Raw genomic sequence first — 26,593 nt, 5'->3', positions numbered from 1 at the left:
AAAATGAAACTTTCATGAGACCAAAACAATTTTTTTTTTCAGAATTGTCAGCAAATTGAAAAAAACATTATGCACACAGCTCTTTTTACAAACATTGCGTGGCATTTGGTTACAGATAGGTGTATTTCTGTTTTTAAAAACTGTGTACATAATCACAGGACACACACGTTAAAGTGGAAAACCTAGAGCTATTACTGCCACCACAGATCTGAATTATTCAAGCGCAACAAAGTATCAGGCTGGTTAATAAATTATGTTAAAATCCCACTTTCAGTGGTGATTGAACAGGAACAGTTTGACATGTTTCCTTAACAGTATGAACACAACAAACTCATTGCCCCTCCAACGAGTTTTGGATGAAGCCTTTTTTAAATTACAGATCGTAGAATTGCGTTGGGACTTTTCTGGTAATCCATATTCTACATGCCAGAAGCTAGATACTTACAATGTCAGATCAATGTTTAGGTCGTAATGCACACCCAAGTCTGATAAACTTATTATGGTATTCCCTAGGAGTTGGTGAGGAAGGATAAAGATGACACCGTGGAGAGTGGGTGTTTTGCCCTAGCCCATGTCCTCCCAATTCAGATAGGGTTAGGTAAGGTTGGAGGAGTGTGACAATATACAATAAACATGGAAGCTCAGCATAGGACTAGACAACTACATACATTTGTTCGGTGTACACCACTGCCAGTGAATACTGCATCAAACTTGTAGCATTTTCTTGCAGCTTCCGCTTCTTACTTGGGACAGACAACTCTTAACCTTACTGCTAAAGAAAACTACCATTGTCTGTTAGTATGACTGGAACTAAAGATGAATAGTGAATTGGCCTTGAGCTAACTGTCAATCTGACTTTGATAGTCCATCACTTAAAAGGTCCTTTTATGTTTATGAAAAAGCATGACGTCAAAGCTATGGAAAAAAATTAATACCAATATTTAGGGCTAAACTTGCATGGCTTCCAAGAAAAGCCCCTTGTGTGAACTGTTTATTTCTCAATGTGCGTAACTAATTAGCTTGGCTTATTATAAGCCTGAGCTGTTGTAGTAAAATTTCTTCCGCCATTTCAGAATAGCTTGTTTATGGTGCATCTGTACATGAGCCTTTGAACTGGAATAACAGAAAATAAAGGATAAATGCTAAGCCATTTCCCTGGTTAAGCTAGGAACATATAAACATGCTTGAAATGCTTGAATATAATCATTATCAGGTGAGTTATCTTATGCTCACTTTACCTGTTAAAAATGATTTGCTGTAGGGGTTGTCTATAGGTGGACCGTGGGCCAAATCCAGACAGCCAGATGCTTTTGAATGGACCCCGACATCTTTTTATTTTATTATTTATTATTAATTATTTTAGAGTCTGAACCTTGACTGTACCTTGACAACGGAATTTGGACCTTGACAAAAATAATTGGCTACCTGTGTGTGTGTGTGTGTGTATGTGTATGTATATATATATATAATGTGAAATCTTTTTAATCTGTATATTATCTGGTATATTTTATTTGTTTTGTTCCACAAAAAGTAATTAGGGAGATACGATACCTTTTTTTGTAGCTGTTCAGCAACTGAAAATAATTTTATCATAATTAACATTTGAAAGTAATGAGCTTTTTCAGTATGATGTTGTGTTTCAATTTATCCATTATTTCCTGCTGATAAAAGCAATACTGTTCAGTGTCTGATAAATACAATAATGATCAAACAGTGGTGAAAATTTTGCTTGGAAGGCTGTTGCCTTTCTTTTATTGCCTACATGGTAGCATAGGCTCATTTCAGCATGAGTGATTTCATTTAAAAATATTCTTAGTGTTAAAAGGCTGCTCTAATATAAAAGTTACTATTAATGAAAATGTCTGAGGATACTGAATAGAAAACTAATTTAACTTAGATTTTCAACACTGAAATATTTCTGTTCTGTCATCTGTTATTTCCAGCGCATGTTTTAAAGAGGCTATCCTAGTCTCGCTCAAATTATGCTAAGTATATATAAGCATTAAGTGTTCTATTTGCAAAGGAAAATGTAATTATTAATTTGCTTAATTTTGTTTACATTTGTCATTTGGACTAAAAAATATTTTACTGTTTTTTCAAAAAACTTGTCAGCTATTTCAAAAAACAGGACTCTCTTGACCACTGATCACAGGAGACCAACCTAAATAACTTAATTTTGTCACTTAAAATTAACAGAATAGTGGGAAAAACAATCAAATCTGGAATCCTGAATTAAGTTTATGAACTGCAAGTACTGGTACATTAGGAGGCAAATAGACATTTCTTCAGCTATTGTAATTTGCTGAAATGCAATTTATTTCAGTGGTGCGAACACAGATTTGCACTAGCTGAGGATCTGGCCCATGAAGTATATCTGGGATAAACATGCATCTAGAATAATGTTATAATGACTCCACAAAACAATAACGCAGTCCTTTTACCCTGTTCTTGCAGGTGCAGACTCACCTTGAAAATCCAACCAAGTACCACATTCAGCAAGCCCAACGGCAGCAGGTAAAGCAGTACCTTTCTACCACTCTAGCAAATAAACATACCAACCAAGCTCTGAGCTTGCCCTGTCCAAACCAGCCTGGTGATCATGTCATGCCACCTGGAACTGGAAGCAGCGCACCGAACAGTCCAATGGCTATGCTTACACTTAACTCCAACTGTGAAAAAGAGGTAAATAATCGTGTCTCTGCTGTGATCTTGTCTTATGCTTAATAAAATTCTGACTTATCTTCTGTGAATACGGTTAAGCCAGAGTCACTCATGATAAAGATCTCAAATTTATCTTCTGTTGTGAAGCGTTGACTTGAAAAATATAACTGTCATTTCTAATATATAAAATATGTATATATCAATATAAAATATTTGGGGTGAAAAATCTGTGGCCCAGTTCAATTTTTTTTAACCTTTGCGCTGCTGTACTCAGCTTACACATCTTATTAAAGCCTCTTTTGTGCCTGGTCAATGCACAGAACAGTGAGTAATTGACCTTTGACGAATGCAAAGCCATTTTTGTTGGTTGGTTGTAACTTTCTGGAATAATGCTTTTGTGGCTCATTCAGAGTATAAAGAGTAAAAGGCATTTTTTTTAAAAAAGAGAGAAAACCACAAACCATTGTGAGGAGAGAATTTTTGAAGTAAAATAAAACTGAAATAACTTTTCACAAAAGCGATCTGTCTATATCTGATTTGTCAGTCCTCCTTGAAGGAAACCTGCACAGTACTTTCAAAAGATAATCCTGGGACCTTAAATTCATATCTTTATTAAGATTGTGATTTTTAGTGTCTAGCAAAGTCACTGGATTTATGTCTTATTACAACAACCTGTAACCCACTTAACCCCCCTTTCTGTCCTATGACTACAGGGGTATTATCAGGCAACTTCACCTTGAATAGGCCCTTGAAGTATGTGTTAACTGCTTATGCTAAACAATCTGTTTTACCTGATATTTAGCTGGGACACTCTGAATACATTTCCCAGACTGGAGGAAGAGCTCTGTGTAAGCTCAAAAGCTTCTCTCTCTCACCAACAGAAGATGGTCCAATAAAAGATATTAGCTCACCCACCTTGTCTCTCTTTCGAGTTATGAGTTAGTTAGATAGCTTCCCAAAATATCACTGTGTTTATACCCTTTTAAAATATTACTGCTTGGGATTTCAGTCTCAGCCCTCCATTGTGCACATGCAAAATTTCACTTGCATGATGCCTAGAAGTCTTCTGCAGCAGCATTTGCAGCAACAACCTCACTGGTGCTGACGAATGTGTGCCGATGCTAATGCTTATGTACATCTGTAAGTGTAAGACTATCCAGTGCATATAAGTCGATGCGTATTTGTGCACCTGCGTAAGTCCAGTGAAGAAGACTCTCTAAAAACAAATTTATCCAGTGCTCCTACTTTGATCGTATATAATAATGCAATGTGCATGTCTTCTCAGATTTACTTTTTGCAGCGATCACTTTGCACATGCCAAGAGAGCAGGGCTTTCCCTGTTCTTTTATTCCATTGTTTACATGCTTTAAAATAAATGAAAATAAAATAGCTCCTTCCCATAATCATGATCACACCCCCATTTTGCTTTTTCTCTAGGGAGTTAAAGCTTCACATTGCTGTGTCATCAGGCACATGTGTGCATGACACTGGCTCAACCATGCCTGTCTAGAGGAGAGACTATGCCATAAATCCAGGTCCATGCTTTGCTTTCCCCCCCTTTTTTTATATTCACAGGGATTTTATAAATTTGAAGAGCAAAGCAGGGTGGAGAGCGAGTGCCCGGCTCTGAACACACACACGCGAGCGTCATGCATGCAGGTACTGGATGATACAGGAGTTGGGAGAACAGAACCCTTTATAAAGAGAACCTATGTTTACCCATGATCACCAATATGGAAACTTACCCCCTACTTTGTAGGGTGTATTTTTTTTTTTTAAGGATAAGAGTGGCAGAATTACTATATAGAAACCAAATCTGTGGTGTCCTTTTCTATGAGTTTATTTCAAAAGTGCATTAGATGTATATCTGAAAAGGGTTGACCCTTCTTCCACACGCCAATCTTAGCCTCTGCATTCTAAATAAGTCTTGGGAAGATTGTTGGAAAGAATGCTCCTGTATGTTGCTCTTTTCATAGGATTTAAGTGGGAAGGAGAAATGCATTCTAATTCTATCCTGTCATTTTATTTAGGATGCTCTAGTATGTTGAATCACCCTCTTTCTATGGAGATTACATTCAGATTTGATAATGTGAGATGAGGTAGTTTAATATTTCCTTATTAGCATAGGGATATATGGGTCAAGGATATGAATTCTCACTCCCCTGCAAAAATGGTGTCTAGTATATAGCCTGTAATTGCTACAGTGTCTCTTTGTTATTATATTTTCCTCTCTGGACTCCCTGCTCTGTTGAACTGGTTCGGAAACTGCATCTCCTATGAAAAGCAACAGAGGGTCCTGTGGCACCTTTAAAACTAACAGAAGTATTGGCGCATAAGCTTTCGTGGGTGAGTGCCCACTTCATCAGACGCAAAGCTTATGCTCCAATACTTCTGTTAGTCTTAAAGGTGCCACAGGACCCTCTGTTGCTTTTTACAGATTCAGACTAACCCTCTGATACTCATCTCCTATGAGTCGCCCATGGAAATAGCTGCCAATAGAGAAAAATCAGGGAGGTGAACCAGTTGGATTCCACCAGAGATGGAGGCAACCGTTTCAAGGACAAACTTTTGAAATCCTTGGCAATGGTGATAGGCGAGAAAGTGAAATACAAGGGTTAGGAGAGGAGAGAAGGAAAGGTGAGGAGAGGAGGTTGGAAAGAAGAAACAGATGAGGACCAGGAAGGAAGGTTCATATTAGTCCCACAACTCTTTCATAAAGTTCTATGCCAGTTTTAAAAAACTCACAGAAGCTAGTCTCAAATTATGTATGTGTTTTGCTGATAGTGTTTGAATAGACTTCTGTTTCCATCCTCCCCAGTGCACATGCCATCACAGTTTACTGCTATCTCTGATTTTATGGTACTCCAGGAAAAAAAAAAAGCTTGTGGGGCTGTCAGTTTCAAAGCTGTATTTCAAACCTCACTCTGATCAAAGTCCCTGGGAATACAAATGCTGGCCATTATACAAGAATGGACTCTCTGAAGTTGCCACCGGAAACCATTCTGAAATGTGTAGAATTGCCACGCTGGTTGGTGGCACTGGAGACAGTGCCCTTTTCTTTGCCCTACGCCTCCCAAACCCACCTACTTGTGGCACATTTGGTCTTGATATGCTTGGCAACTCAATGTTGACTCCTCCTGCTGATTAAAGAATGTCATTGATGATATCTGAAGGCAGCTTACCCGCTCCTGGGATTGGAGAGTAGTGATTATCACTGGGAGACAGAATTGGAGTATGGCAAAAATGCATAGGTTTCAGGGTCCAACAGAGACAGAACTAGTGAGGGGGGCTGTATGCATTGCTGGGTCTCTCTTTAATTTTTAAATATTACTATTGTGTACAACCCTGTTACAAACTCAGTTTCAAGTTATTTGCATTTTTCCCCATTCACCTTTCTGTTGCAGATGGATGATGTAATTGACGACATAATTAGCTTGGAATCAAGTTATAATGAAGAAATCCTTGGACTGATGGATCCTGCCATGCAAATGGCAAATACGGTACAATGGTCCTTTCTTTTCCATTATAGTGACTGCTAGGCGTCCTGTCTAGCTACATCTAAATCACCTCCGCTTTAGAATAGCTTTTAGTGTGAAATCACTGCACAGCACATTTTGCTAGCCACCGTCTCTAGTGGTTAGGTAGATGATATAATGATTATTAAGAATTTACACTGGAAAGCAACAAGGTGGAACTTGGTTTAAAAAAATTAGCAATTGCTGTGGGACAACAGTTACAAGGGGTTGGATTTTGGTATAGCCACAACCATCTGTGTTGGAGTCATATTTAGGGGGTTCCTGTGCTAGTTGCAAGGGGAGGAGTTTTTTCCCCTCACCCCTAGTGGGAGGTCATCATGGTACCTGGCCCAGTCTCCAATTAGCAAACGTTAAGCTCATTTCACCTAGTCTTGTCCTTACATTGTGAGATGGAGCTAGCCCAGGGAAGTTAAATTCAGCCTGGGGAATCAGCAGCCCAGATGTAAAGATCCCTGTGCCCCTAGATTCCTACATCCGTACATAGCTTTACATCAGGTGCAAGGTAAGCAGATAGACATATACCAGGTTTAAACCTATTTGTATCCACATGCAAAACTGCACAGGTTTAACCAAATGAGTTTAACATCACACCTTTAGTTTAAACCAATATAACTTCTATGTGTAGACAAGAGACAAGACATCTCTTTCTAGATGAGGGAGAGGTTGGCAAGAGGGTAGAAAAATAACACAAGGGAGTAAAGAAAATGACAGCTTAAGAAAGAGAGGAAAGAGAAAAGGGAGCTCAGAAAACCAGAGAGGAGAAAGGAGGGATGTGTGAGATGGAAGAGACACCAATAAATTGTTTGCCTAGGGTATCAGTGCTATTAAGTCTGACACGGTAGAACTGAGTCAGTTGATATTAGTTTGTTTTTTATTTAATTCCAGAATTAACAGCTAGCTCTCAAGGGACTTACTGGCATTAGTTGCCATCTCTTTATAATACCTGCTTGATGCTATACAGCCTAGCCCTTTCTTCCCAGAAAATCTCACACCTATCCTAGGGACACACTCTGAGCTTGTGTGCTCCACTGCAGAAGCTCTAGTTATATCCCTCATAGAAAAGTCCTCTAGATTATAAAAATAACTTTTAAATCGGTGTTTTGAGCCACAGGGATAGAATTCACTCCTAAATTTCATAGCATGATTCAAAATGCACATCTCTGCTGTGGAATTCTATAGGATGGTTTAAAAAAACAAAACAAAAACCTGTTAGGATGGTTTAAAACAAAAACCCATGGGCAGTATAATACCTCCTATTAAGGATATCCTCTTCGGTTAATTCTTGGAGTAATTTCTATAGAATCCTATTGGATTAATTCCTACTAAATCCCATAGAACCTTTCCATAAGTGATTCCTACATTTCTCCTCCCCTATGCCCTTTCACAGGGACCCCTGATGTGGGAACCTTGCACCCCGAGAAAGGCACCCAGTGCTTTTCTGTGCTACTTTAGTGGGGAACCCTTTCAGTTGCCCCGTGTGCATACATGCTCCCAGTAACAACACAATAGGCACATGTGCCAGCAGTTACAGTTCACAGCTGTAATGGAGACCTCCAAACCCTCATGCTCTCTGATCTGCCACTCACTCCCTTCTGCTCCCATGACCTTTCTCATCAGCTGGTGATTTAAATGAGACCTGTGATTTAAATGAATTGAGAGTGAACTTTAAAGTCCAATACTATTGCATTGTTCATTGTTATTTATTCAGTTTCCAGTATAAGTAGCTTTAAATAGCGTTAGGAAAAACTCTGTCCTTTGGGTTAATTTGATCAATTACTTAAAAAAAGGATGCAGGCTTTCTACACTTTGCTGTATACTGAGATATTATAATATGATTGGCAACATCTGGGCTTCTTCGTGTCATCAAAGTAAAACTGCATTGGCTAGGAAGCTTATCCCACTCTCCCCAGTAAACTTCAAGCCAGTGCTCTTCTCAAGCAACAAGAAAAACCATATCACGTATCTTGTTGCAACTACTGTTCAAATAGTTTGATCCTGCTCCTATTGAAGTAATGTGAATTTTGCCATTGTGAGCAGGATTGGGTCCTTAGAACTTACTCTGTCTTGCTGTAACATTGTAAAACATCTGTAGGCTTACTATTGATTTAACTACGAGGTGAAAGAACATGGAAAGGAAGCAGTCCTCAGAGACTCTCAATCTATAAATAGCTCCACTCAGCTTAGACCATAACAAAGGCTTTGTTGTTCTGTTAGAAACAAAAAAGAAAAGGCCCAGTTTGCCCCATGTGGTAACAGTGCAGCAAATGTGAAAAATCAGGACAGTGGGTGGGGGGTAATAGGAGCCTATATAAGAAAAAGACCCCAAAATCAGGACTGTTCCTATAAAATCGGGACATCTGGTCACCCTAAGTGCACTTGATTTTCAAAATAGAAGATCTATAGTGAGAGAGTGCTAATGGGAGGTTCAAGCACCACTTAATTGAAAAGCATCAGGCTTTTTGCAATAAATTACAGCACTAGCCCTTCGCTGCCGAAGACCTGTCTTCTCACTTGTGACCAAAACTCAAGTGTGATGTATTTGATCTGACAGTAAGAAACATAACAAAGGCCACCTCCTACTTGCAGTCTGCTTGGAAGTGACCCAGCAGCAGAATAGCTGGGGTATTGTACCTAATGCTTAGCTCTTATACAAATTAGGTTTAAAAAGCGGAGCCGGGTGGGGAAGTTTAACTGCAAACTCACCAAAACCAACGAAGCTTAAGCAAAATTCCGAAATGGAATGGAATGCTTCCTGAACGTTTAGCCTGACTTCCTTTAAAAGTAATGCTCTTTCAGATGTGGTGTTAAGTCAAGATAAGTGTCTGGAATTAGGTCGACTGTCTTCCTGCCACAATCATCCCTTAGATGGGGGTGGTTCAGAGCAATGGTTTGCATACTGTAAGAGCAGCGACATCAGAATATGTGCTAGCAGGCCTCACTTTTTCAGAGGCTTGTAACTTGGCCAAGTTTGAGTGGGGTTTCCCAGGCACAGCAGAAGGCACATCCCTGACACTAGAGACTCAACTGTCAAATTTCAAGTTTGTTCTCCAAAGCATTGAGGCACTACAGCTTATCATTACTTCTGAAACAGTTGTAAGAAGTTTTGAACATGAGCAAAGCAACCTATTTTCCCTCCAAATCTTGTACCCAAACAAATTCAGCCTGAGGCAGACACCTGGTATGGAAAATTGGAGCCTAAACAGTTATAAGCAACTGAAAACATGATCCGGTAATAGGAAATGCTCAGCAATCTTAACTCTAGGCATTGCTACCAGTGCACATATAATAAGTAGCTCCTGTTTGCCTATAATAAGCAACCTCTGCTCTATGTTCTAGCCTAACGATCTTTTGCGTGTTAACAGCGCTGCCTACAGGTTACACAGTTGTAACTGAGAGAAAATAGATAGAAATAACTAGGTATACTCCAATTCTACTTTCCTCACTCATATATATCATACTGCATGTAAAAACAGCTTGTGCATTATGTATTCCCTATGTCCCCACATTAGGGTTGCAAACTTTCTAATTGCACAAAACCGAACACCCTTGCCCCGCCCCTGCCCCGTTCCTTCTCTGAGGCCTCAGCCCCACTCACTCCACACACCCCCCTTCCTCCATCGGTCACTCTCCCCACTTTCACTCACTTTCGCTGGAGTGTGGGAGGGGGTTAAGGCTCCGGCTGGGGGTGCAGGCTCTGGGATGGGGCCAGGGATGAGGGATTTGGAGTGCAGGAGCAGGCTCAGGGCTGGGGCAGGGAGTTGGGGTGCGGGAGCGGGTCTGGGCTCTAGGGTGGGGCCAGGGATGAGTGGTTTGGGGTGCAGGAGGGGGCTCAGGACTGGGGCAGGGGGTTGGGGTGCGGGAGGGTGTGTGGGCTATGGGAGAGCGTTTGGGTGTGTTGGAGGGGGCTCAGGACTGGGGTTGGGGTGTGGGAGGGGGTGCAGCTCCAGGAGGGCGTTTGGGTGTGGGAGGGGGTTCATGGGTGGGGCAGGGGGTTGGGGTGCAGGAGGGGGTGTGGGGTATGGGCTCCAGGAGGAGGCTCAGGGCTGGGGCAGGGGGTTGGGATTCGGGCTTTGAGAGGGAGTTAAGTTGCGGGGGGGGGGGGGGTGTTTCCGACCTGGGGCAGGGGATTGGGGTGTGGGGCAGAGTTCAGGGTGCGGTGCTTACCTGAGGCAGAACCTGGTTGGCGGCACAGCAAGGCTAAGGCAGGCTCCCAGTCTGCCCTGGCTCCATGCGGCTCCCGGAAGCAGCAGCATGTCTAGTTCCTAGGCTTGGGGTGCGGGCAGCACACCCACAGGCACTGCTTCTGCAGCTCCCATTGGCTGTGGCTCACGGCCAATGGAAGCTGTGGGGGCAACATGGAGCCTCCCTGGTCCCCCCTGCGCTGCTAGGAGCCAGACATGCCGCCGCTTCCGGGAGTCGTGCGGAGCCAGGGCAGGCAGGGAGCCTGCCTTAGCCCCACCGCACCGCTGACCGGACTTTTAACGGACGCCTCATAACCGTACCCTGTATGCTTAGGGGAGTTGGATGTAGTTAGGTTAAGACTCTTGGTGTCACTTTTGACTAGATATTTCTCCAATAAGCCCCTGTGCCCCAACGTTTATCAGTTGCACAATTTGTGCAGCCTGCATCCTCTCCTGCCACATGGTGACTTCACATCATTAACATGAGGTCATGTGACCATAAGGCTCCATTTATTGCAGATTCCTCCTAGCAGGCCTTCTCAGGTACTTGGAACTCCTGAAGAATGCAATGGCACTTTAACTCCGTGATTTGAGACACCCCGGCCCATATAATGCAAAAAAGTGTGGAAACCTCCCCCACCCCCGTGTGTTTTTCATGTTAGAACAGGAAAATCCCAAATCAAGGTAGGTCTATACTATGCAGGCAGCTCTCAGGTCAACTAAATACAGTTGGCTTAAACAAGTCCACATTACATGAATGTGTAATTCATTTCTGTTAGGCAATGTCACTTCTTTAACATTTATGGGAGAGTTTGGGCTCCCTCTTATGGTTACATTTTAAACTTTAAAGGCTTTTTTTCCTTTTTCCCCCAATACAAGTATAGTCAGTTTTTTTAAACTAACTCTACAGGAACAATATCATAACATATGAAAAATCTAGTTAGTTCTTATGCAGAGGTCCTTCGTAGCCTGGAGAGTGAAGTTCCTTGGCATCCGTATGGCATTGTCTATATATTCTGTATCATCCTTTGCTTTCTGTGTCTTCTGGGATCTCGCCTTTGAGAAAGGATTGCAGAGTAGTTATTTTTCACATCCAGGCACATTTTCACTAGTGATGTTGAGCTCCCTGTTTGCGCATGGAGCCGAGAACAGTTTTCTTAGCAAATGTTGGCTTTGTTCAAGTGTTTCAGATGGGTCACAGCAAGTGACCCTTCTCCCTTTTATCTTTTCCAGTTACCCGTATCTGGCAATTTGATTGACCTTTATGGCAACCAAGGCATGCCTCCTTCAGGGCTGAACATCAGCAACTCGTGTCCAGCTAATCTTCCCAATATAAAAAGGGAGCTCACAGGTAAATGATCTTAAAACGTTATCACTTGAAATGATCTGACATGAGGGTTTCCTTTTTTAAGAGATGTTTTTGAAAATTCAGTTATGCAAAGGGAAATTTGGAGGTGCTGGATTCTCCAGTTTGCTGTACATTTCCTAGCAGGCCTGTTGGCTTCCACTACACAGCCCATGAGGGGTTAGTTTCCTTTCCGTAGATATGTAATCAGTTTGCTTTGTAACAAACAAGGACAGTACCATAATACGTGGAAATCCAAGGGTTTTCATAATCAACCTGCAGAGTAAAACCCTGCAGCATTTAAAAGATAGAAAGCTCTTTGCATCTCTTATATAGCTACTCTCTAGATTGGATCTATTAGATGCTGCTCCGGCTATAGGTGAAATAGCAACTTGAATTAACATGATGCTTCTCAAGAGACTTCACGGAGAAGAATACTGTATGTAGTGACTCTGCCAATGGGGGTGATTATTAATGATAAGAAAATAATTTGTAATACTGTGGGATCCTATAACAAGTGTCAAATTACCCCTTGCTGCTGCATTTAGGTGGTTAGGTATTGAGGAATGAATGGATATTTACTCATTTATATCCTAATAAAGGTTAAGAATCTTCCAAGAATCTCATCACCTACGTCCTAAAACAGCCTTTCCTTACATATGAACAGTGCTCTGATCCCAAACGTTTAGATGCATTAGGAAGTAACAGATGGATAAAATCACTTTCCATTGCAGCTCCAAGGGAAAGAACATATATTTAAAAAAGACATGAGTTTAAAAAAGCAATAACCCAAAAACCTATTCAACTGTTTAAAATACAAATGTATGCAGAAGCAAACTAGAGTGAAACTTTAAGACTGGGGGTGTGTTTTAGAGACGGGAAAGCTGGTATTCTTTGAGGCACCTCTCGGTGTCTTCGTTTCACTTTCATTTTGGGAATGAGGCAAAATAGCAGCTAGCCACATTTAGGGGATAGTTCAGCCCACTTATTAAGTACACCTTATGCCCATGTAAAACTGGCTTTAAGCACATGACCAGTTCCTCTTAACAAGAGACATACTCTAAGGACGATTTGGGGATGAAACCTTCAGCAAACATGCTAGAGGCATAGTTTCTTGGCTGCCTATGTTCTTACCTATTTGCTAGGTTGGCGTCCTGCAGTCTCACAAGCTCACTGAACTAAACCATAGATGTTGGGCAGCAGCGAGCTCCAATGTACTCCTTGACCAGTTCTACACGTGCTGACTCTTCTGGCGGGAGTCCTCCCTCTGTGCCAGCGCCAAGCCATTGGCACCGGCGTTTGCTTTCTGACATGTGGTCACGCCACATAAACAAAGGCTGTTGTGGCTGATAAAATGGTCGCTTGCCTTGGAAGGCCATTAGGATTGCACTAGAAGTGTAGAGATGCTTAAAAAAGGGGTGCTACTCCAAAAGCCCTTTGCGAAAGTAGTCTGATTGAAGACCATAGCAACCAGGCACAGGATGTTCCACAATGGCGGAAAGTTAGCTGAGCCTCTGGATGCAAGCTAAGCACACAGCCTGAGGGAATACATAGGAAAGCAGCCAGACTGGCAGATGCACAGTACAAGGTTGTGTAAGACTTGGGACATAGGTGCCAACTTTTCCCGGCACAGGTGGGTGCTCAGCCCGCCCTGACTCCGCCCCCCGCCCTGCCCCCATTCCAACCCCTTCCCCAAAGTCCCCGCCCCAGCTCCGCCCCCTCCCTGCCCCTATTGGACTCCTTCCCTAAATCCTCGGCCCGGCCCCACCTCTTCCCCGAGCGCGCTGCGTTCCCCCTCCCTCCCAGCGCTTGCCGCCGCGAAACAGCTGTTTCGCAGGAGCAAGCACTGGGAGCTAGGGGGAGAAGTGGGCCACGCGGCACGCTCAAGGGTGGAGGTGGAGCGGAGGTGAGCTGGGGCGGGAAGCTGCCGGGGGGTGCAGAGCACCCACCAATTTTTCCCCGTGGGTGCTCCAGCCCCGGAGCACCCATGGAGTCGGCGCCTATGACTTGGGATGTAAAGCAAAAAAAAACTGTGAATGAGTAATGCTCTTTCAAATGTGGTGTTAAGTCAAGATAAGTGACTGGAATTAGGTCGACTGTCTTCCTGCCACAATCATCCCTTAGATGGGGGTGGTTCAGAGCAATGGTTTGCATACTGTAAGAGCAGAGACATCAGAATATGTGCTAGCAGGTCATATGCAGGGACTGGCTTCCTGCGTGTGGACAGTGCCTCACATCTTATGTATGGTACCAGAATGCATATAAAAATATGGACGCATCTGAAGAATTTCCCTTTAAAAAGCAATCATCTTGATGTCGTGTGGGATGGGGGTGTATCAGTTCAAATCAGAAAGTAGTGTTTTCCTTGAGGAGATCTGTTGTTGTAAATGAGGATTTCGTTGTCCCCAGTGTGGATACAGACACAGAATTCTGATCTCTGCATCCTCAGGGTAGAAAAGCCTTTTGCTCTCCCATAACTGAGGTCTGGAAGTACGGTGATATTGAGAACATCATAATCCCTTTTCTGTGTTCAGGAAAACACATCATGATCTGCGGTAGAGCTGCTTCTTACTTGTTTTGTATTGTGTTCCCATGTGATGAGTAAAATTATTTGTGCTGCAACAGAAATATGTGTAATTGCAGATTTAGAGTGTTTTTAAGCATATTTTTCACACCACCTTTCCTTGTGGGATTTAAACCCTTTGCTTGTCTGCACACTATGGCTGAGAGGTTCAAATCCAGTGGAAGAATCTCACCCTGTTTCTAGGTGGCTATGCAGATGCCTCCTTAGAACTTTTGGGTTAACTTCTTCCCTGTTGTAACTCCAATGGAGTCAATGTATTTTACTCAGGGATGGATTTCACCTATTGCTTCTAAAGAAGTGAAATTTTTTTTTTCTATAATGCTTGGATAATTCTTGCACTGCTGTAAGCACGTTGTTGTGTCTTAGCATTGTGCTTAGGTACCTTGCTGAAATAGGTCCCTTCTCTTCTCTTAGGCTTGGCCTACACTTAAGGTTAGGTTGACCTAGCAATGTCAATCAGGGGTGTGAAAAAACACACCCCTCACTGACACAGTTATGTAGCCCTAACCCCCAATATAGGCACAGCTGTGTCAATGGAATGGTGCTTCCATCGGCGTAGTTATCATCATTGGGGAGGCGGTATTTCCACATGGATGGAAAAACCCTTTCTGTCTCTGTACGCCTCCTCTACGCCAGGGGTTCTCAAACTTTTTTTGCTGAGCCCCTCTTTGAAAATATTTCAGGCTCTGACGATCCCCCTCCCCGCCCCCCCTCCCCCAAATTACTGTACATACTCAGAGGAGCACTAAATGAAGCATGTAATCGCTATCCCTGCAGTCAAAGGCACTGAAGCCTCTCAAAAAGTGAAAAGCAACAGTATGGTATTGCCACCCTTACTTCTGGCAGCAGAACAGTCTTCAGAGCTGGGTAGCGGGAGACTGGCAGCTGCTGTACCCACCCCCCTTCCAGCTCCCCTCCCCCAGCAGTGTCCTCTATTTGGGAACTTAAGGTATGGTAACCCGAGTGAAGGATCGAAAGGTTATCCCAATATTTTTTGTGATCTGATGACCCCCATGCAATTGCTTTGTGATCCCCTTTTGGGTTGGGACCGCCAGTTTGAGGAACGCTGGATGGGGTTATGTCAGCAAAGCTACAGCGATGTAGCTGTGTTACTATGGTCTCTGTAGTGAGGCATATCCCTAGTGATAAAATAAATGACATCAGAAATATGGATGTGCTGTATAAATTGCTATGTTGTACTCCTTGAATTTCCAAAATTCTAATGACTTCATTCACGTGCACAGCGTGTATTTTTCCTACAGAGTCAGAAGCAAGGGCGATGGCTAAAGAGAGGCAGAAGAAAGACAATCACAACTTAAGTAAGTTTGATTATGCTCAGTATACAATATTTCCTTATTTTTTTAGTTGATGACCCACAGTGACGAGTAAGTTACACAGATGATTATTAAGGATTTAATTATTTTTAAAAAGGCGTTGGAATGCAGGCTGCTTAAAGCTTTGGGTGGTTTACTGTGTAGTACTTACACCACTTTATTGGTTATAGCCACAGATCGAATATCCCAAATTCGCTCATATTGATTGCTGAAACTCGCTATTGAATTGAAAACAATATTTTTTTAAAACAATTATTTGAGAACAATTTTTTAAACTTATGAGAATATGCTCCAAATTCTGAATTCAAAGGGGTTTCACCTGCACTGGTATAACTGCGAGTAGAATGTGGCCAGTTGCCTTTGACAAATACACCATACAAAATTTTACCAAAATTTGTAGTTTAAACAAAAACTTAATGTATGCAATCAATTCATGTATCTCTTCTTTAAACTTGTGTGCATATATTTTTTTATTATATATTTTTTTTAAGGAGCATACTTTTATATTTGCCAACCATGAATACACGTGTTTTACTAACTTTAAAATTCTAAAAGGACACTTTAGGATCCTTTGTTTCTTGTTTTTAGAAATGATATAATCTCATGCCTCTTGTTAGAAAGCAGAACTCCCCATTGGTTTCAATAGCAACGTCTCCTTGATGGCACAGTATGGTTTAAGATTTTTAAATTGGATCATGTAGTGTTTTGAGGAAGTATGGCAAAGTACTTAAAGAATGAGACTGGGACTCAGAACCTTAGGTCTTTTTCTGCCTTTCCACTGACAAACTGGATGTCCTTGGACAAATCACTCAGTTTCTGTGTCTTAATTTATCCAGTTGAAAAGTGGGTATAAGACTTACTTCACTTAAGCTTTATAACATACTTGTGATACAGGTATCAAATATACATGTATGTATAAAGCATAAAGTGTTTTTGAAATCTTTAAGTTAAAGGGGTTTCATTCTGTAAGCAGAAAGCATTATTTTTACTAATGTATATTTCTTTGTTATTTTCCTAAAGTTGAACGAAGGAGAAGATTTAATATTAACGATCGCATTAAAGAATTAGGCACATTGATACCAAAATCAAATGACCCGTAAGTATGGTACTGTCTCTTCGGTAATGATGATATGTGTGAATTTTTGTTTAAATGTCTTAAGTGCCTTTGTGCTCAATAGCTTACTATACTTTGGGAGTACATTAAGCTAAACCACTGAAGGGCAGTCTGGGCACCCAGTAAGAGTGTCCACGTGGACAGTTAGCGTGGATTAGTTAGTGTGCTTGAAATTCACACCCTAGTTTGTTGTGCACTAATACCCCTGTGTAGACAAACCCCTGTAAGGCCACACCACTGAGTCTCTTCACAGTAACTGAAATCTTTTAAAGATTTTGAATAATTTGTGTTTTATCCTCCTGGAAGATTGTGTAGATGGTGTATCTTAATGAACCGTATCAGGCAATGAGTTCGCCTTTGCAGAAGCACTAGTCTGGCCCGCAGGAACTTGGCAGCAGTTGTGTCAGTGAGCACCCAATGTACTGCCCCGCCCTTTCAGAAAACAGAAAAAACAAAATGTTGCTTCTTCCCGGTTCTCCACATCATTGACTACAAACTTGCCACAAGCACACCCCGGCTTGCACATCCATGCAGAAGTAGCTTTATTAAGTAATTTACTGTAGTTAATTTAGCATAGCTAGGATAAAAATATATAAGGGATATGAAACCTTCATGTTCCAGGATGAAAGCCAATCACTAAAGGCCTGAATCAGTGCCCATTGAAGTCAGTGGGCGTACTACCATTGATTTAGTGGATGTCTGATCATGTGCTTCACACTAACTGCCTTGGGTAGGAGGAAACTTTCCTCCTGGCATGTTGGCACATAACTGTTCCCCGTGGAGGTTTTATATCTTCCTCTGATACTGGCCACTATGGGATAAGATACTGGACCAAGTGGACCATTGCTCTGATTGGTCTGGCAATTCAAATGGAAAATAATACTGCTCCCAAGCGGATAGTCCTCTCGAGTCAAAAAACGGGAAACAAGGCTGGTGCTTACCTCCTGTTCTAGTACCTGAATTGGGAGTTCCTGGTCTCTGATGCAGAACCCAGAACAGGATTCCTGCTCGCTGCTGAGCTGAGCCAGATGCTTTCCATGTTCCAATGGACCTAAATCTTATCTTGACATGCTGATACTCCCACCATCCACAGAAGGGCAAACCCACATAAGTACCGTCATGATGGGCTTAGATGGGGGTTAAAATATCTGCACATTCCAGTACAATGCCTTCAAGCAATTGTCCTAATTGTCCTCTTGCGAGGACCAGGCACCAGAGGTATTAATTAGGCCTTGTCTATATGGGGGGAACTGACTGGCATAGCTGTTCTGCAAAAACTCCTCCATGTGGACACTACTCCCAAATAAAAGTGATTTTATTCCAGAATAATTACTCCACTTCAGAAGAATAGCAATTCCAGATTAGAAGTATCTCTATTCTGGATTGGGTGTCCACACAGGGAGCTATTCTGGAATAGCTATCGCAGAATAGCTTTTTCAGCAGTAGTTATACCAGTCAATTTCTCCATGTAAAGAATCCTTTATACAGTGTCTCTTGCAATTTTTAGAAGAGTATTGTGAAGTACACCCCTTACAGCAAGGACTTAATTGTGAGCACTGCCAGTGTATTCCCCTAGATCGAAGCCCTGTTCAGCAGATGGATGTGAACCTGAAGAGTAGGCATTTGCCTCAATTCCTGGTCAGCCCATTTAGAAAGAGAGGTTCTTGGGGTGTCTGCCATTCCTCAAGTAGGCTTATCCTTGCATTGAGATCGCTTGAAAAATCTACCAGCTGTACATAAAGCAAAGTTCTGACCCCTTGGGCTCATTAATGATCCCAGAGCATTTTTCATAAGGGTGAAGGTGTTAATCCTGTCTTGACTAAACTCCAGTTGGGGTGATTGAAGTGAGCATGCACTTTATCCAAGGAGCGCAGGATTTGGGCCATTTGTACTTTGAAATCTCTTCTGCTCTCCACTAGCAACAAAGCTTTAACAGTATATGCTAGTATCAAAACTGGAAAGTTCCCTCCAGAGGAAAATTGATGGAGTAACTTGATTAACCCATATTTCTTGAGATGATGACCTACATCCATTTTACATTGCCACAGAAACTCATTATACACAACAGTTCTTGATTCTTCATGAATGATCACCAAGAGGAAATCTGTCGGTTCACCTTTCACTCTGTTTACATTTTTGCTACAGAGATAGGATAATCTAGAGACCGCGCATTTGCTTTTGCTATCCTGAAAATTGAAAATAACGTTCTATGTTTCTTTCTTCGTAAGTTTCTCAGTGCCATGGAGTAAATAAATAAAGCAGGTGCTAGGTCTGGGCATTAGCTACATAAGCATTTATCAAGTGGTTTGATATATTGCTTGAAACCAATTAATCAGAAGAGCAAAGATCAGTACACTGAAGTTCGTAAAGGATGCACTGAATAGCAGGAAAATACACTTGTCTGTCTCTTTAACAGCTTAAAAAAAAAAAAAAACATTTCCTTCCAGCACTATTAATTGGTCTTTGTCTCCCACATTACACAAAATGTCTCTTCCTCCTTCCCTACTAAGGAATCCCTGGAAAATGCACCCTCGGATGCATCATTAATCAGTTGTGTTTGATTCTGTGCCGACATGTTAGATCTGAGCCTTGCTACTGTGTATACATTTTAATAGCTTGGTGGTGTGATAAGACCCTACCAGGAAAAATTGGGCCCTAATCAGTGTAAATGGGAACAGATACTTCCCAATGAAACCTTTTAATTCTAGTGTCTTGCCAGCCAAGGTAGGACTCCATAGGGGAGGCTGTTTGTGCGTGCGCTCTCCCACAAGCAAAGGAGTAGCATGCACTCCTAGCTAACACATGAATTCTGTGTGCTGGCTGGCTGGAGGGTTCACCACATCCCCTAATCAGCTGCACACCCACCTAGCATGGGTATAAATAGCCACATAGATGGTGTGGCTTAAGTGAGCCGAGTAGAACCCCCAAGGTTTATACCCTACATGGCTTTCTACACGTCCAAGCAATGCCTCCCACGTCCGTACTGCTGTTTTTGACAGTGTAGTGTCCCGCTGCCTCACTGTTGCTGGAGTCTTTCCCCGCCACAGTGAAAGGCTTTTGTAGTGGGGAAAGAGCCTGACAGCAGGGAGGTGGCAGTGAAAGTCTCTGGCCAGAGGAAAGGCCCTGCCAGAGCCTTTCCCTACTTTGTGTAGCTACACGCTGCAGTGACAAGTGTGGACGCAGCCTGCCTTCCCCTGCTGTGTGTAGCTACATGTGTAGGGCCTATACTTTACATGGTGCCGTAAATGTAGACATACCCACTCAGAGGCTATGTTAGTGGCTCAAAAGAGCCTAGGAGTCCTGCCCTGAGACTGCATAGGAGGGTGTCCAAGGCTCCCATGCCCTTTTCTCCCACTCAGTAACACGTCTTTGCAGTCCAGGACTAGAGTTGGCCATTAGTGAATGGGAGTTTAACTATGTTGTTCAAAGATCAAAGTTGAAATCCAGCATTGCTCATTCAGAGGGGGGTACGACGAGGGGTAGTCAAGCAGCCTCACAGACGTCATTGAAAGCTGAGTGAGTCCTCTCATCTTTAGCCATTCTGTCCCTTGGCACTAATGCACTAGTATGAGTTGTGTGCGAAACACGACTCCTTGAGTACTGCAATTTCCCATCCCTGCAGTTTCATTCCCATGAGAAAGCAATGGTGCGCATGTCTCCTCTTCAGTAATTTCGTGAATCCAAATCCCATACAGTAGGCTGCCTGCTAATGAGTTGCCCTCTGGCTCCCCCTAGTGTATTTCACACAGCTCTTTTCAAAGTCGATAGTTTGTAATACTGTAATTCTGATCAGGTGTGGTGTAACTTGTGTGCTGTTAAATGTTGCTGTGGTTCTGCTCTATGCTTTGGCTTGATCCATGTGCTTGGGTGAGAGAGTGATTTTCCCCCCCCCCCCCCCCCCCCAACACTACTTTTACAGGGACATGCGCTGGAATAAGGGCACTATTTTAAAAGCGTCAGTGGACTATATCCGCAAACTGCAGCGAGAACAACAACGCACAAAAGAACTTGAGAACAGGCAGAAGAAACTAGAACATGCCAACAGACATCTACTGCTCAGAATACAGGTTTGCTGATACATACATTATGAATGAATTTAACAGCTGTATGTATGTATATCATTCACATCTATTTGCTACAAGGAAACGCCAGCTTACTATGTAACTTAGAGGGAGCCATTGTGCTGGTCCTGCAATACCTATGATTAATGCTAAGTTGAACTTGTAGAGTTCTTGGTCCTCCAGTTACCAGAGGAGACAAGCTATGTTGTAGGAGGAACTTTAAAAAGTGAGATGCTTCTGGATAGCAGATAATTCTCTAGCCTTTTTGTAAAGCAGTTGTAGTTTAGTGTCTCTCTGCTCCCACTAGTGTCTCTCTGCTCTCACCACACAACTCTAAGCACTTCAAACTACACTGGGCATTATTAGGTTGTAGATGCAGATAAGGAGTCTAGTCCTGCTCTCACTGAAGGCAAAGAAAGATTTGGCATTGACTCCAATAAGAGCAGGATGAGACCCAAGGTGCCATATTCTATATGGAGCAATTGTCAATATGGTCAAGTTAGTTCAAATGCTTTTTGACTCAAGACTGCTAATGGTTTTCCACTCACATGACACTGCTTCCTAAACGGAGCAGTTGAGTAGAATGATGTTCTACCAATTCACACGGAGCGCCAACGCTAGGCACAGGCTGTCCCAGAGATCTGCAGATAGCGGGAGTCCTCCATGCAAGGTTGTCTCCCTGCCCTCTGCAAGGGAGAAGGGAATGATGCTACATTAGCCGCCTCCTCCCTGGTAGTCTGCAGGAGCCTCTCAGCTGCTGCTATGCACAGAGTGAACTCAGTGGAGCCTGGAGGCAGTGCTGAGGGTGGGAAAGGGGGGAACAGGATACCAGCCTTGTTCTGCAGCACCATCCCTTGAAAGCCACCAAGCTGGCGGCTCTTCCTCCCTGCGTTGTGCATTCCCTTTGTGTCTAGTACTGAGCTGCTGCAGGGAGAGCCAGCCAATGGCTGCATGTCTATTAAAAAATACATTGAACAGGCAATTAAGCAGTGCACTGATGCCAGCCAGAGGAAGCAATATACTATGACGGTGTCTTTTTCCTGGAGAGCTCCTCAGTTTCCCCTATGACTAGCAGGACTTTGCAATTATTACCAGTTTATTTTGGTGGCTGTATTTATGGTAGTTACGGATTTAAATAATACAAAAAGATGTAGTGTAACTGTCGTCATGGCCCGGCACTGTAAGGCTTTGCTGTGGTTGCTGTCCGCACTGCTGATCTGGATATCCCTTGAGAACTTAAGTTGCTGGTTTGCTTGAAGACATCTTAATCGTATTGCCTGTGAAATTTGTTTTTGGCAATGAGAGGGTTCTCCAGGAAAAGTCCTGCAGTGGTCTGCCACCACTGACTCTCTGCAGACTTTTAATTGAGAGAACATTATTTAAGTAGTGATTTTGGGTGGAGGAAGTTTGGGAGGGTGATAGGACAGTTATATCAAGTCCAGTTCTTGCAACAGTTGTTGCTCTCGTAGGGAGATGGGAGCTGCTGAGAGGGTGATGCAGTTTATAAGTGTCCATCAGAAATTGTACATCAAAGATATATCAAGAGCATTACACTTTATCTTTGCTTTCAGGTTTTATTTGTGTCTGTTGCCTTCTTTACAGGAACTTGAGATGCAGGCTCGAGCACACGGACTTTCCCTTGTCCCATCTACAGGCCTTTGCTCACCAGATGTGGTAAACCGGGTCATCAAGCAAGAACCGGTCATTGACAACTGCAACCAAGACGTATTGCAGCACCGCTCAGATTTATCTTGCACGACTACCCTCGATCTTACTGATGGTACCATAACTTTCAATGATAACCTAGGAACCTACAGTGTCCCCACAAAAGTGGGATCCAAACTGGAAGATATTTTGATGGACGATACTCTCTCCCCTGTAGGAGTTACTGACCCACTCCTTTCCTCAGTGTCTCCTGGAGCTTCAAAAACAAGTAGCAGAAGAAGCAGCATGAGCATGGAAGATACTGATCATGCTTGTTAGCAGATAATTGGCATGGCCTCTCATAAACTGCTTCATTTCTTAATCAGTAGATTAAATAATTTACATTTTTAGGTTTTTTGATTTTCTTTTAATATTAATCTACTTGTGCTTCATCAATAGCCCAGTATATATATTATATATATATTTTTGAATTTTGTGAAAAGACTTGTATATTCTATTTTAAAAGTACCAATGCCTCCAAAATATTGTACAACCTATGTACAGTATTTGTGAACTGGATTCGCTAAGAACTTTGAACTGGTCAAATCTACTCAAAGCAATAGAATTACAAATCAAAACAACAGTCTGTTTCTATTCAGGGGAAACTAACAAGTTATTTACTTGGAAACTAAATGTAAAGCTAAAAAAAAAAAAAAGAGAGAGAGAATGTGAAGAAACCAAAAATATCCACTTTGTAACCATGTTGTGTTGATTTAATAGTGCTGCCTTAAAGATACAGTATCCTTCAAACTTAGTTTAGTCTTTATATCACAAGATGTTTAAAATAAATCACTATTCTACTTTAATAATAATAATAATAATTAATAATAAAACTAGCATTAACACATACTGATTGTGTTGATTCCAATATGAAATGTTCCTGATGATGATGCTAGAAATGAAGGAGTGTGTGTAGGGAGGCATGAATCTGTCTCAGTTTCATGGAGTGTTGTTATTCTTACTCTCAACTGAAAGGGTTTCCCTTCTTCTTCAAGCTTTTCTTTAAAGGCTTTTATTTTGGAAAGGACACTTAGAATTGTTTATCAACAGTAAAACAGACAGGAGCACTGTAAGCTGGTATACATTTTCAGACAAAATTCAATACATTTTATCAACTGGGCACATTTTGTTGTATATTTCTAACTGGCCTTACATTTTATTTTTTTTAAGTGTTGTACAGGTTTTTCATTTGCATGGATTCTTTAGTTATCCTCATGTTTTTGTTTTGTTTTTAAATATAGCTGTATTTCATTTATAAGAATATGCCTCTTAATATTGCAACAATTTTTTGACATGTTTAAAACTCACTGGAGGTTTTCTGCATTCTTTGTAAACACTTGAAAGGAAGCTTGTATGCAGGATCCTGTGTATTGAGAGATTTTGAGAATATTTTGTATATTACAGTCTCACTTTGGAAATATTTTTAAACACAATTTAAGGTGTAGTACATATTTAGACTAGGTAATAAAACAAAGCTCTGTAGAGAAAATGAACTTACATATTTATTTTTAGTGATACAGAAAGAATAGTAATATGCTTGAAGCCTAATAACTATATAGTTAATATGCCCCTTAGAGTAATTAATTTGGTGTTTTATTTCAGCAATACGGCTGGTTTAAAAAGAGTAAATTTACTGTATCTTAAAATAACTGTTACTTTATAACCATCGTATTAATTTAACTTGCAACAATGTTGTAAAAGTAGTTTTGGTGCATTATCTACGCAAGTGTAGTCCTATGCAATAACAGTAGTTATAATCGTATTATATCAAACCTAGATGTTTTACAAAGATGACAGATGGTGTTATGAGCCAGATTGACTGGATTTCTCCGTAGCAGCCTACAGTTGAAATGTATCAGAAAAGCATCTCATTCAGAATGAAGTGCCTTAAATTGTAGTAGTAGTCTTCTTGGACTAGCACTGACTGAAGTGTGGCATAGAAGGAAGTTTTGGGGTGATATTTATAGGAAATCTGAGTGTAGCCTGGTGCCCTATTTAGAAAACAAGAGCGTCCCAGTCTCTTTGTGCTACACTGGAAAGATATGTATAATATATAAAAATTTAAATCTTGTTTAGTGATTGAGTGCCAACATGGCAGACTTGATCAAGAAAACTTGGTCATGGCGGTCTAATAGTGTTCTGAAATCAAATGTGAATATAGTGATGATGAAAGACAGAGAACAAAACGTCAGGAGTTTTAGTGGAAGGTTCATACTGATGGATGCTGCATCTTTCACATATACTTTCTATTATGAAAAATCCTTGAAACCACTGGTGCCCAGTCCTGCTCTCATGGAAGCCAATAGGAGTTTTTTGTTTGACAATGGGAGTGCATGACTGGGCCTGTTATCAGCTCTGCTGCTTTCTGTTCTGGTACTTGGGGTGGATTGGGGCTTAGAGAGGGAACTCTCCTATGTGGCCGATACGGAAGAATGGTCTAGTTTACTATGTAGTCCTGCCTTGAGTGCAGGACACCTGACCATGACCCCTCGAGGTCCCTTCCAGTTCTACGCTTCTATGATTCTATATTCTTGACATTCTTTCTTATATTTGTACAGCTCTTTCACCGGTTAGTTATGCAGTTCTTTGTTTCTGCTTGAATAGCTAACTGTATATTCGCTTTGATAATCACCAGATTTGTCACTTTTGGGAGGGGTTGGGGGGGGGGGGGGCAAGAGTCAGCTCACAGTGTTACAACAAATGCCTGTTCTTCCTAGCCTGTTTTTTGGACAGGTTTTTTTTTTTTGTATCTGTTAGACCAGTGGTTTCCAAACTGTGGCCCAGAGGCAGTGCACATGTGTCTCCAGCATTGCTTATTGCAGCCCATCGCCATACTCAGCAATGCAGTTAAGATGTTCATATATCCTGGGTGGCTCTTTGCACAGCAGCTGTGCCACAGTTTAGCAACTATGCATGCAGTCACTTGCTCCTGTTGTTGCAATACCTTAACGGTGACAGATGAAGGAAATAACAGCAAAAGAGTGGCTATAGCTCTAATGCAAGGTCATATATTCCCCTTCAGAGTAAAAGGGTGAGCAAAGGCCAGAGAGCTGCAGCAATTGGACAAAAATGGGATGCACAAGGTCATTTGGGTGTTGGAACCAGAAAAATCCATTCAAGATGGTACCCAACACGGTATCCAGTTTGGGGCTATGTAGAAGTGGGGCCTGGATGTAGGGTATGCAAATATGCATCATGCTTATTTGAGCCCTCTGTGGACTAAAATGAAACCCTGATCCCCTGCCCTCATGCGATTTGTAGATGGTCCCCGTATGCTTAGAAATTGACAAAAATATGATTCCTTACCAAGATCTGGATTTCTCTGGATGAACATTACTATGGCCCCCAGCAGCCATATTGTGCTGTCCGTAAAGGGAGCACACTGTACATAATACTCAACGTTGGCCTTTTCCTCAACTCCTCTTACGCGTCCTTGGGTCACACCCCATTTTGGGATATTGCAGCTGAAAGCACATGAGTGTTCTCATTTGGTACGCCAGTAGGAGGCATGGGCTTTTCAGGCAGTTAAGTTCTGATGCTCTTATTCTCTCTACGGTACATGCACCATGGAGCATATGGCCCTTAATGTGGAGTCAGCGGCTTGAGGCAAGACACTGCGTCAGCAAGATGGAGTAGCATCCCTAGGACAGTTATTGCCCAAAGCTTTAAGCTGTAATGACTGTATGGCCCACATGCCAACAATGTGAGCCAGGCCTGGCTTCCCTGGCCAGGTAAATGGATTACCAAACAATTCTCACTTTGCCAAAACCATGCAACAAATGTGAACGTATAGAATATAATGAAGTTCTTTATTGTTTTTAGACTCTAAAGCAATATTAACTCTGCGGCCTATAAAAGCAAATAGGAAGTGTACAAGGAAAAAAAAAAAAAAGCAAAGCACAAAATAATGCACTTACATTGATGGTTTTTTTACATAAAATGCACTGGGAAGAAGCAGACGTTGATATAAAATACCTATATTTCTTGAAAAGGTGACATTAATTACTGCCTCTTGCTATGATGCTTGGTACTGTAATGTTGTTGATATTCACCTGCTGTTGACTGCAGCAATA

General features: G+C 41.9%; 1 protein-coding gene across 3 annotated transcripts in view; it reads left to right on the top strand.

The window, feature by feature from the left end:
- Positions 1 to 23,155, top strand: part of MITF (melanocyte inducing transcription factor) — a 156,259-nt gene extending 133,104 nt beyond the window's left edge. Inside the window, exons 1-9 of one of the 3 annotated variants that reach the window (XM_065408532.1) lie at positions 1,181 to 1,213; positions 2,455 to 2,682; positions 4,237 to 4,320; positions 6,066 to 6,161; positions 11,612 to 11,729; positions 15,552 to 15,626; positions 16,662 to 16,737; positions 20,675 to 20,822; positions 22,419 to 23,155. In XM_065408532.1, the coding sequence (XP_065264604.1) occupies positions 1,181 to 1,213; positions 2,455 to 2,682; positions 4,237 to 4,320; positions 6,066 to 6,161; positions 11,612 to 11,729; positions 15,552 to 15,626; positions 16,662 to 16,737; positions 20,675 to 20,822; positions 22,419 to 22,799 (1,239 nt within the window). In that variant the 3' untranslated portion in view covers positions 22,800 to 23,155. Of the gene's footprint in view, positions 1 to 1,180; positions 1,214 to 2,454; positions 2,683 to 4,236; positions 4,321 to 6,065; positions 6,162 to 11,611; positions 11,730 to 15,551; positions 15,627 to 16,661; positions 16,738 to 20,674; positions 20,823 to 22,418 lie in introns of those variants that run through there. The other 2 variants (XM_065408531.1, XM_065408530.1) reach the window with 2 other exon arrangements.
- Positions 23,156 to 26,593: the final 3,438 nt, after the last annotated feature.

This window comes from Emys orbicularis, chromosome 7, assembly GCF_028017835.1.
Source record: "Emys orbicularis isolate rEmyOrb1 chromosome 7, rEmyOrb1.hap1, whole genome shotgun sequence".
Taxonomy (NCBI): domain Eukaryota; kingdom Metazoa; phylum Chordata; order Testudines; family Emydidae; genus Emys; species Emys orbicularis.
This window is presented reverse-complemented; position numbering and strand designations above follow the sequence as displayed.